Source organism: Engraulis encrasicolus, chromosome 5, assembly GCF_034702125.1.
Source record: "Engraulis encrasicolus isolate BLACKSEA-1 chromosome 5, IST_EnEncr_1.0, whole genome shotgun sequence".
In the NCBI taxonomy this organism is placed as follows: Eukaryota; Metazoa; Chordata; class Actinopteri; order Clupeiformes; family Engraulidae; genus Engraulis; species Engraulis encrasicolus.
Genome location: NC_085861.1, coordinates 57606429 through 57619062, shown reverse-complemented (window position 1 = coordinate 57619062; position 12634 = coordinate 57606429). Strand labels below are relative to the sequence as shown.

The following is a 12634-nucleotide window of genomic DNA, read 5'->3' as shown; positions in this document are numbered from 1 at the left end:
AAGTGCAAAACATTTCTCCACATTTTTGAATAGTTGTTTTATGTTTTTTCCCTTCTTTTGCGCAGTAGGCCTAGTAGTAATTTTGAATGAACCTTTGCGGACTTTTATCCTCGACTTTTGACTTTTAGCCGCTTTCGCCAGAACTGACTAGAATTTCCGGTAACGTCATTATTACCGGAAGTTGTTCGTGGGAACGACGGGCATGCTACTCGCAGTCAATAATATAAGCTCAGTAATCAGATAGTTATCAAACATTTCCGTTATTCATGTATATTTCTTTTACAGAAATAGAAAATCCAAGAGTGGGGTTGGTGATTGCATAAACAACTCCACAGGCCAAAGGAAAGGCTATGGGCTGACTCTACCTGGACATCCATGTGATCCCCGGACTGTTGATCAACTAGCCTACTTGTCTCCAGATTTGAGTTTGTCTGAATTCATCGGTCACTGTCTCACAGGTAATACCAATAGCTGTAAAGTTTCCATCCGATACGATCCTTACAGCGATCGAAATTAACCCTTAGAATTTGTATGGTTCTCCTCACACGGTGTTTGCTACTAGGATGAGTAGCGCTCACACATGATGGTGATGATGGTGATGATGACTGGCTGTTTTGGCAAGCCGAGCTTCCAAAATAAGCCCATTGCACGGGAAAATATACATAACAAAATTACCAGTTTGTTTCCGATGCTAGTCATAGTGTCTGAACAAGATACTTTTGAAGGTTGTTTACAGAAGGTCCTACGGCACAGCCATCCATTAGTTTTGTTTTTGTTTGTTTTGAAATCAGCGAGGAGCGTTCACACATCCTTCTGCAGTTTTGCAATGGATGGCATGCCTACTGTAACTTACAGCAGAACACAGTAACAGCAGCGACCATCTCTGTTTACAGCCACTACACGTGTGAGTTGTGACAGATTCTTCTGTCAAGTGGCAAACATGCACCAAGGTGTAAACTTATCAGATGTTGCAATTTATGTTGTACTCATCACTTCAGTGGGACCGGTGTCGTGCTCTAAAGCGACTGCTTGCCAGAAAACGACTGACTTCATGGCCTGGCCCTCTGTAACTCTGGACTACAGAGGTTAAGCTATACCAAATTCACTGTGCATACACCTGGGGTGATAGTGGAAGGTGTATGTACAGTGAATTTGATGCAGCTGACCCTCAATAGTCCAGAGTGACAGGGGGGCAGTCCATGATGTCAATCATTTTCTGGCAGGCAGTCGCTAGAGCATGACACCGACACTGTTAAGTTAAACCCTCTTAGTAGTTTTATACACTGACTAGACAAATGTGTTTCTTTGTAATAATGGAATGCCAATCTTTTTGTGTTCCCCTTAGTAAAAATGGCTAACCTGGAACAGTGGGTGAGCGACCGGCTTCACGACATCCTGGGACTGAGTGACCGCTACGTGGCCCAGTTCATGATCGGGCTGGTCCGCAAGTCCTCCAGTTTGCCAGACTTCATTGGACGCCTCAAGCAGACGGGGACGATTGATGTTGATAACAAAGTTGAGATGTTTGCACAAGAACTATTCAATAAGGTAATGCTATTGTTTACTCGTGTTGTATTAACACAATGCAAGCCATTTACTGAAAACCTTCTAGAATCATCTAGATTTTAAAGTCTTGGCTAGTTAGTTCAAGGTGGACAAGAATGCTGTGCTAACACTATACTGTTTGTCATCTTATTGTCAGGTTAGTTTTGCAAATACCGTGGTCATTTAGATGAAATGTGTTTGTAAATAGTGGTCAGGGTATTCAAAGTTGCCATTTAGTATTTGTCTCTCCCCATCAATTCAACCAAACCTCACGCATCTGTCTCTATGTCTCGAAGGAGAAGAAAAAATTTCATAGTATGTACCTTATGCCCAGGATAGATTATTAAAAGTATGTTTATGTGAAGGTCTTTTCTTTCACTGTTAAATTTGATGTTTAGTCCAAATATGTCTTCTGAAAGCCTCCATAAAGTTAAAGTAGAGAAATAAAAAGTCTTTGCCATTTTAGTTGACTTTCAGGGAACACTATGATGATGCAGAACCAAACACAACATTCTTGGTCGATACTATTCCTATTTATGTTTATACGTCTATGTTGCTGATCTTTTCAGAGAACAATGTAGTTCTACATTGTGTAGGCTTGACAACTTTTCAAAAAAGAAGGCATAAAATTAATACCCACTCCTCATTCTGAGCTCGCTGTTTTTTTTTTAAATTTATTTTTTTAAAGGTGCCACAGAAACAGGTGGTGGAGAAACCGGCCCGGGTTCTTGAACGGCAGACGCAAGAAATGGAGCGAAAGAACCGCACCTACACCCTCCTGGAAGACAGTGACGATGACAGAGAAGAAGTCCACGACCGGGGAAAAGAGAAAAAAGACAAGGAGAAAATGAAGGGAAAGAAGAGAAAACACTTGAGACAGAAACAAGAGGAGAGCAGTTCATCCAGTGAAGACGAAAAGAAAAGGTAAGCGAGCCTCTGCACATCGGTTCCGACAAAGTTCGGAGCACTACTCTGCCGACGTTGGATTACGCTGTTTTCAATATAACCCCACACACCGCCGTTGATGTCTCTTTCTGCCAATTATGGCAGAGTTTTATTTTGTCGGAGCACCCATTGATTATCCATGCTCTGCTGTGATGAAATGGGTCATTCCTTGTTATAGCACGGCCGTGCCAATGTGCGGTAGTAACAGAAATCATAGGAACCAGTGCTCTGCAGTGCTGTGGGAAATGGTGTGTGGAGGAAGCCCTAAATCAGGGGTAGGGAACCTATGTCTCGAGGGCCGTTTGCAACCCTTGAGGCCGTGTTATCCGGCCCCCAATATAATTGTAATGTTATGCTGCTTCACATGAAATATGACATATTTTGTAAAGGACTCTTAGAAAGTGCATTTACAATACAATTAAATGATATTCAGGGGATCTAGAGAGGTTGGGGTCTGTTTTAACGGTGGCTGCCTTGAATATAGGCCTATAGTGCAGGGGGAAATCCTGGTTTGTGCTCATAGTACGGCCCTCAAAGGACTTTTACGGCCCTTGGTAGAATATGAAGTGGCCCCTCGAATGAAAAAGGTTCCCCACCCCTGCCTTAAATCATAAGGGTTGGAAGAGTTCTGAGAGGTACTGGTTAGCAAGTAGAGTGTTTTGTAGGTCAGGAGACTTCACGGGAAGCAAATGAAGCTGTTTCAGATTGATATTTTGCAGTGCTTTGTGTGCATTACATGACCCTGTTAGCTGAGTTTGTATACTGTAACCAGTCCAGGGCTTTATTGGCTACTTGAGTAGACCATACATTACTCCATTGCATCTTGAATCTTTTACCATTATGTAAAATTAGATTACGTATTTAAATGAACTAATATGATTTTGTTTTTTTCAAGTGACAAGATGACCAAAAGCCAAACGAAAGAGCGAATGGAAGAGCAAGAGGAGGAGTGGGAAAGGGAGGAGAGAGAGCGCCAAGAGGACCTGAAGGAGAGAGATGCTTTTGCTGAACGCGTAAAGGCGAAAGACAAACAGAACACGCGCACCATTATGGAGAGGACCGACAAAAAGGTGCCATTCCTTGGTAGTCTGTGGTTAGATTGTTTTTCAATTATACCCAACTACAATACAGTATGCTGTATAATATACCCGTCATATATCAGGATGGTACTTTGAATGAAATCCCAGACATGTACTTATTTACAATCCATTTTTATCTTTAGGCTTACGAGGAGGCTCAGAAGAGGTTAAAGATGGCGGACGATGACCAGAAGAAAATGGTACAGAATATATTCTCAATTAACTTTTAAAATGTTACAGCAACTCGTCTGTGTGTGTAATATATATATGGACATCTAACATGACAAAATTCTCTCTTTTTTTATCAAGCTCCCCGAGTTGAGAAAGCAGTCTCGCTTTGAGTACCTAAAGAAACGCGAAGCAGAGAAGTTAGAAGACCTGGAGGCCGAAATAGCTGATGAGGAATACCTGTTCTCCTCTGACAACCTCACGGAGAGGGAGAGGAAGGAGCTGGAGTACAAGCGCACGGTTCGAGACTTGGCAAAGGACTACAAGAAGGCCGGAGCCAAGGAGAAGGAGGAGAGGAAGAACCGCTACTACATGCCCGAGGAGACAAGGATGAAGGTTAGAGCAGAAACTCTCCATGGGAGACGGAACACTCAATAAGTTTATAATAAAAAAAATGTATGGAGCATAGTCACATTCGGATAGAGGAAGAGATATTGAGGGGGTACTCATGCGTGGTATATATTAAAAAAAAGGCTTAGAGGGTACGTGAGACAAGAAACGGTGGGAAAACACAGGTTTAGAGAATTTAGGTTCCTAGAACAGTTTGTAAAAAAGGTAGTAATTCAACCTTTGAATCTTAATGAACCTTGTAACGTCTTTTTTTCATGGCTTTCATCAGAACCCCCCGGAACGTGACCTGGAGCTGGACGTGGAGGAAGGCGGGGGTCCTCACGAGGCAGGCGGCGGAGAGCAGCGACGCTGGGAGGAGGCGCGCGTGGAAACGGCCACCATGCACTTTGGCGCCAAGGAGGAGCGGGAGCGGCGCCTGCGGGAGGAGCAGGAGAAGTACCAGCTGGTTCTGGAGGAGGAGGAGATGATCAACTTCGTCAGCACCGCCATCACTATGAAGGGAACCCGCTCGGCCAAGGTGTGGAAAATACCTTAAACTTACTTTACTTACTTTACTTAAGGGGCTCCAGGTAGGATTAAAAGATTAATTAATCACTGTCCCGAGTCAACCGATGGTTATGTGAATCATTTGTAAGTGAACGATGGCTCTCGCGACCACTTACACGATCGGCTGTCAGAAAACCCCAAATGCAACTTTTTGACAGAGCGATCCGAACAAGTGTAATGTAAAACACTTTTCATACGAAAAGATCGCTTTACATACCGTATTCAGATTTGTATCAACTGCTGGCATTCCGTGATGAAAAGCATTCTCACAGCAAGTTTATTTGAACAGCATTTTTTCATTACGGTGTAGATTTTGAGACAGGCATGCCACGGGCACCGCGCAAACAAAGTCATCCTACCTTGTGCCCCTTTAAACAATTACAATGAAGGGAATGGGATCAGGGCTGGTGTGGAAAATACAGTACTTTTACTGATTAAATAACTACAATGAAGGGAACGCCATCGGCCAAGATGGGGAAATTGGAAAATGCCTTTTACTTTCTGGTTAGGTACTTACAATGAAGGGTACGTGATCAGCTATGGTGTAGAACGTTTACCTAAGACAGACACTGTGCGGTTTTTGTACAGATTTTGCCACGATTTGTCAGTCGCACGTACTATGTTTTGGGAATCGGACCGATTTTCTTTTTGGGCTCAATCGGAGCTCAACGGTGAGTCTCTCATCGTGTAATGTACATGGGGAAACGACAAGCGATTTCATTTCACAACCAGGTTGCTATCTGCAATCATATGGTTGCAAGGAAATCAAAATTGTTTGAAATCCTGGTCGCCCCTCGTGAGTGAATCAAAAAGGCACAAATTGCCAGGGCAGCATGATTCGCTCTTAAAGGACCAGTTCAGTCAATTTCAATATGCTGTTGTATTGCTCACGCTACCCTTGACTTGTCAGTACCTGGTTATGCCACATTTTTCGGCTAAGCCCTTTCCGAGATATGAGCTATTCTAATGGGGGCAGCGTTTGTTTACATTTTTTTTAAATGAACATAGGCCTACTCCAAATATTTTCCCATAAGGTACCGCTGTTTGCTAGTTGTCTGCTGATGTTGTATAACCTTTCGGATGTTTTTGGGAATAAATAAAAATGTTTTTATGAAATGTAAACAAAGAGCTGCCCCCATTACAATGACCAGGATCTCGGAAAAGGCTGAAGAAAAAAAAACCTTCCTTAAGTCCAGGGTAATAAGTCCAGGGTAGTGTGAGCATTACAACTGCATGTTGAAATTGACCAAACTGGTCCTTTAAGCTTGTCCAGTCAGGGCGGCGCTGTGGCGCAGCGCGCTAAAGGGCTCTGCATACTTCACGTGCGCACTTTGGCGCGTTTGGCGCGAGAACCATCAATGACGTCATCACTTGCGCCAGACTATTCATACTTCAAACAGGCTTTCGCTCGCATTTTCGGAAGTGCCCTCTGCTGTTCATGAGAGAAACTGCAGTATCTTTAGCAACTCGCAGCGTGGGTTCTACGGATGTATAAAATAGAAAGCCAAACACGGCTGCTGTAGGGCTACTGAACGTCTGACTTGTGACTTACCACATTGAAACATAGATTTTTGTTGTAGCCTACATTGCCAGATCATTCCAAGATCATGTGAGAGCATTGTTCTGGCGGCAGAATTTATAAATAGATCGCCGAACACAACGTGCTTCTGAACAAAGTAAACAATTGTTTCACTGAACAACATTTAAGGGAAAAGATAAAATAACTCTCTAGGACATTTTATTATCCTCAAAATGATGCAGAAACCATTCTGTAGTAGCCTACAGTAGCTGTAGCCTCTCTTCGCAACTCCTGCTTTGTCTGCCTAACTACATGGTCGCTGGTGGCGCACGCCAAGTTACAAAAAATGTGGGGTGCACGAACTCGCACCACGGCAGCTCGCGCTACGGCGTGTGACGTCATTTTGGGTCACGTGACGGCGCGCGTCATCGTCGCAAGTGAAGTATGAAGGAGGCTAGCGCCAGTCACGCCAAGTATGAATCCCCCTTAAGCCCCCACATTTGGGCATGCCCAAGGGTTGCACCCAGGGTTCGAATCCGGCCCGGGTCATTTGCCATCCCTATCCCGTCTCTCTCTCCACATTCGCTTCCTGTCGCTTTTCACTGTTCTATCGGAAATAAAGGTGAAAAAGCCCATAAAAAATACATTTTTTTAAAAAAGCTTGTACAGTCGGGTAAATAATCCCATTAAAATGTGTTTTAAATACATATGTACACACGCACTTACTGTACGTATAACAGCTCCAGGCCACTTTATTAGAATAGCATGAAAAAGTTGATTTATTTCCATAATTCCATCAATAATGTTAAACTGTCATGGATTAGATTAGATTAGATTATCCTTTATTGTCTCTTCAGGAGAGAAATTCAGAATGGACATGAGAAAGTGTGATTCACAATTAACATCAAATTACCACAATAGACAGACTTAAGACCACAAAGCACAAACAAACATGTAAACAGGTAACAGACGACCATTGTTAGTGTTACACCCAACGTTCCAGTTTGGCCCTGAGTCATCCAAAGGCATATACAAACCTAGATATTGCACATACTCTGAGCTAGAGCTATTGCTCAGAAAGAAAAAAAAAAAAAAATAATAATAATAATAATAATAAAATAAAATACAGGAGATAAAAACTATAATGCTGCATGTACAAAAGTATAATGCTACATAAAAGTATCACCCCCCCCCCCACACACACACACATGCGCACCACTAAGACCTGCTATTTAGTATCCTTATTGACCAAGGGACCATTGAAAATTTGAACCTATTAGTATTACAGTTGGGTAGCCTGTATCTCTTCCCTGAGGGCAGTATCTCATATTCCCCATGCAAAATATGTTCATCATCCTCTATGATCTTCAGACCCTGTCTTTTTACTGTTTCGTCAAATAAGGCCTGCAGTGATGTGGGAGGGGGCATGCCCATTATTTTCCCTGCTCTCTTAATGAGAGTTTGTAGTTCAGCTTTCAATTTCACAGAAAGGTTCCCAAACCATACCACGATCCCATATCTGATGATTGATTCGATTGAAGCCCTGTAAAAAGCCATCATTATTTCTTTTTCAATGCCAAACACTCTCAACCTCCTAAGGAAATGTATCCGTTGGCTGATTCTCACACTTAAAAATTCAACGTGCTGAGCCCATTTTAATTGAGAATCAAATACAACTCCTAGGTATTTGTATGTGGAGACCTGCTCCACTGGCTCCCCGTTCAGATTGATAAATTCATGTTTACCTATGGACCTGGGGTCGAATATCATTTCTTTTGTTTTGCTTACATTTAATACCAGGTTATTCGACTCGCACCACAACACAGCCTTGTCTACCTCTGACTGGTAGACAGAAGCATCAGAGTCCTGTGTCAGTAAACTAAGAATGACTGTGTCGTCTGAAAATTTGATTATGTGATTGTTTGAGTATTGATTTGTGTATTCATTTGTGTATAATGTGAACAATAATGGGGAACTCACACAACCTTGTGGGACTCCTGTGTTGATTGTGAGTATGTCAGAGAGTGTGGAGTTAATTTTTACCTGCTGTGTCCTATCTGTGAGAAATGCATTATACCATTTAATCATAATAGGGTTGACATGCATTCTTTGTAATTTCTCTAACAAAAAAATGAGGCACAATTGTGTTAAACGCAGAACTAAAATCCATAAAAAGGAGCCTGGCATATGCCTTGGTGTTTTCAAGGTGCTTAATTATAAGATGAGATGTAGTACATAGTGCGTCTGCAGTACTCCTTCTATCCTTATAGGCAAACTGATAGGGGTCGAGAAGGTGTTGCACCTGTGTTCTTAATTCCCCCAGCATTATACGCTCAAATGTTTTCATCACCACTGATGTTAAGGCAACCGGTCTAAAATCATTATTCTCACGTGGACAAGGTTTCTTAGGTACAGTGTTAATTTTGTCAGCTTTTTTTTATTTAGTCGTAGTCTTAAGGTGCCGGTATGCTTGCTGCAAGATACGCGAGCGTGTGCACGATTCGTTCATGAACGCGTTAACATGCGTATTTAATGTCAATTTCGCGCGCGTTGGACACGGCAGCCAAATACGTGCCTCAGGTGCAATAGGCCTATCTTCAAACTCGCTGGGGACGATCGTAAGAATGATTACACAGTTCCACGCGTGTGCTTCTGATGAAAACGACAATGACAGCAACTTTAAGAGCGTCTCATTGAGTTTGTCCGCCAGTATTTTGCGTCTTAGTCAACTGCTTTTGAAGCAAGCATGTGATGCCGGTTGCTCGCGGTGACGCGCGTAATTTACAGCTCACAGCAAGCATACCGGCACCTTTAGTCACAATGCCGAAAATAAATTTTAGTCTTAGTCATATTTTAGTCATTGCCTTTCCAATTTAGTCTTAGTCGTAGTCTAAATGACGAAAATCAATTTTAGTCTCAGTCAATTTTTAGTCATTTTCGTCATTTTAGTCAACACTGTACATTACAGAACTTCTCCACACACTTTTAACATATATCATTGACTGTAGAGAATAAACCTTCTCCGCACACTGCTTCTCTTTTTAACATATATCACACTGTACAGAATAATACCTCTTCACACACTGGTTCTCTTTTTCTCTATTTTATTTAATATCAGTGTTAATTTCGTCAGCTTTTTAAAATTTAGTCTTAGTCTTAGTCACAATGACGAAAATCAATTTTAGTCTTAGTCATATTTTAGTCATTGCCTTCCCAATTTAGTCTTAGTCTAAATGACGAAAATCAAAAAAGGGCATTGACGAAATATTTTAGTCATAGTCATGGTTGACGAAATTAACACTGCTTGGGTATTGGAATTATTATTGCTTTTTTCCACGCTGAGGGTATAATGTGCATGTCCACAGACAGCTGGAACAGTGGGCACCAGGCTGGTGCAAGTTCCTGAGCAAAGTCATGTAAAATTCGTGGGGAGATCCCATCTGGCCCACTGGCTTTCCTTGTATGTAGAGCCTTAAATGCCTTCACAACCGTAGGAATGTCAATCACTAGTTCAATGCCTACATCATCATTATACGTTGTACTTGAAGCCATATCCCCAACATTCACAGTATCAAACCTTTGATAAAATACATTAAGTTCATTTGCACGCTCCAGTTCATTGGAAACATTAAGTGTCCTTGCCCTATTATTTAAATTCGTCATGTCCTTCACAGAGTCCCACATCTTTTTTGTATCCTTGGTTAAGAACGTGTCTCTGATCTTTAGTCTATGTTGTTCGCGCGCAACCCTTAGTTTCCAATTGAGTTCTTTTTGGATGCTTTTCAACTCAACTCGGTCATTGTTCTTGAAAGCTATCTTTTTGCGCTTAATGCAGTCTTTTATCTCGGGGGTAATATAGTCCTTATCGTTGGGGTATATTTTTATAGTTTTCTTGGGCACCACTGTCTCGACGCAAAAATGTATGTAGTCAGTGATCACATCCACTTTATAATCCAAACTCTCCTCCTGATGGAAGACGTCCCAGTCCGTCGCGTAAAAGCAACCGCTCAATTCTTCCTTATAGGAGTCTGTCCATACACTGACGGATTTTGTGATGGGTTTATTGTGATGGGATTATAGATTCATGGCCCAGTTTTTTAACTATTCCAACCATTATTTTTTTTCTTTTTATATACGTTGGCCTTCCAGCTCAAAAAACCCATGAATTGGGGAATTCGCATCATTAGAATATTGTAATAAAATCACAATGTTCTTCATCAAAATTTGTTTCACATCAGTGCACATCAAATCAGTTGAAATGTGGTACTTTCTACACAACATGCAATGTTCAATACTTGGTTAGGACTCTCTCTGTCTTAATATTATTAATAATAACGGCCATGATGCGTTTAACATTGAAGTCAATGGCAGAAACAGTGCATGGGAGTAATGGAAGGCCAGATATCCTTGATGCTTTGCCGTCAGCTGTTCTTGTATAGCTGACCTGGTGTCCCACACTTCACTCTTCAATATACCCTGTAGATTTCCATGCCACGTTTTGTTGCCTACTCACCTGTTTAATTCTAAATAACCAGAAATTAAACCCCATTGAAAATGAATGGGGTTTAATTTCTGTTGAGTTAGAATTAAACTGGTGAGTTAACACCAAAACGTGGCATGGAAATCTTCGGGTATATTGAAGAGGGAAGTGTGGGGCACCAGGTCAACAAACAAGAACAGCTGACAGCAAAGCATCAAGGATATCTGGGCTTCCATAACTCCCATGCACTGTTTTTGCCATTGACTTCAATGTTAAACGCATCATGGCCATTATGAAGACAGAGAATGTCCTAACCAAGTATTGACCATTGCATGTTATGTAGAAAGTACCAAATTTCAACTGATTTAATGTGACCCGAATTTTGATGAAGAAAAATGTGATTTTATAACAATATTCTAATAATGCGAATTCCCCAATTCATGGTTTTTTTGAGCTGGAAGGCCAACATATATAAAAAGAAAAAAAATAATGATTGGAATAGTTAAAAAAACTGGGCCATGAATCTACAATCCATGACAGTTTAACATTATTGATGGAATTATGGAAATAAATCAACTTTTTCATGGTATTCTAATAAAAAGGCCTGGAGCTGTATAACTGCACTTCCTTCCTATTCCTGAACCTCCAGGAGGACATTGAGCCAGAGCTCTCTCAGGCGGAGAAGCAGAAGCAGTCTATTCAGGAGGTGAGGCGGAGCCTGCCTGTCTTCCCCTACAGAGAGGACCTGCTCTCTGCTATCGAACAACACCAGGTGCCGCTCATGTTATTATTACACTGTTGCAATCAAAGTCATATTAAAAATGTAAAAATACTGTATATGTGAAGAGTTTCCTTGCAAAATTGTGTGAATCCATTTGGGAAATTTTTAACATTAACAATCTAGTTTATTGACAGTATTTTTTCAACAGACGTACGGCAGCCTCCAGAGCTGGTGTTTTTGTGTGTGTATTTTGAAAGCACTTTGAGTCAGCTTCATAGTTGTGAGACTGTGCTATGTATATGTTGTATTGTTTATTGCATTGTAAATTTTGCAGTGAAACTCTTGTAATTATATTGTTGCTGTTGAATGATCACCAGGTGCTCATCATCGAGGGGGAGACCGGATCGGGCAAGACAACACAAATCCCGCAGTATCTCATGGAAGAGGTGAGCCTGGCAAAGCAGACTGCTAGCAGTGACTTTACCACTGAGTGTTGTTAGTTCTGCCTATTTTACATGCATGATGTTAAAATCCATGATGCAATGATGTTGGTGCTTGTATTGTGCCTGTGGTTTTCAGAAATGGCCGTTCAAAATAAAATCTTGTTTGAATGTCATTTGAGGGTGCTTTGCCCTTTGAGGATAGGAGTTTTTCCCCAGTTCTTCGACAATTTTGCTCAAACTCTTGTGTTACAATCCCGAAGAGTATTTGGCATCATAGTGACGCCAGGGACAAATGCAGGTGAAACGAACAAAGCGAAAAGAGAATTCAGTGTTTCATTCTGGAAACTCAACGGTCAACAGGTCATAGTGGTGAATCAAATTGATTGAAACATTTATGTTGTTGTTGTTTTGATCGGCTGTTGCAGGAGAAATTCACTTCTCATTTGCATAATATTAGTCATCTTGGCCGAATATTTTCGTTTTGCTCCTGTTGGCTTGCTTTCGCCCCACTTCGTTTCCCTCATAGGAATGAATGGCTTTGCTTTGTCAAATTTGTGTGTGCGTGCGGCATGAGAAATCAAAGTTTTGCCAAAAGATCTAATCATATGTGATTGACGTGCGCTGTGACGAGCAGGGGTACACGTCGGGTGGGCTGAAGATTGGTTGCACGCAGCCTCGTCGAGTGGCAGCCATGTCCGTGGCATCACGAGTGGCACAAGAAGTCGGAGTAAAGCTCGGGAATGAGGTGAGTGTTTGAATTTTTGTATTGAACTGAAA

At 41.6% G+C, this 12634-nt stretch overlaps 1 protein-coding gene across 1 annotated transcript in view; it reads left to right on the top strand.

The window, feature by feature from the left end:
- Positions 1-186: 186 nt before the first annotated feature.
- dhx16 (DEAH (Asp-Glu-Ala-His) box polypeptide 16) overlaps positions 187-12634 on the top strand; it is a 28980-nt gene continuing 16532 nt past the window's right edge. Inside the window, exons 1-10 of the mRNA XM_063199808.1 lie at positions 187-458; positions 1346-1548; positions 2234-2469; positions 3386-3560; positions 3713-3769; positions 3879-4133; positions 4417-4665; positions 11343-11465; positions 11792-11860; positions 12492-12602. Coding sequence (XP_063055878.1) covers positions 1351-1548; positions 2234-2469; positions 3386-3560; positions 3713-3769; positions 3879-4133; positions 4417-4665; positions 11343-11465; positions 11792-11860; positions 12492-12602 — 1473 coding nt within the window. The 5' untranslated portion in view covers positions 187-458; positions 1346-1350. The remainder of the gene's footprint in view (positions 459-1345; positions 1549-2233; positions 2470-3385; positions 3561-3712; positions 3770-3878; positions 4134-4416; positions 4666-11342; positions 11466-11791; positions 11861-12491; positions 12603-12634) is intronic.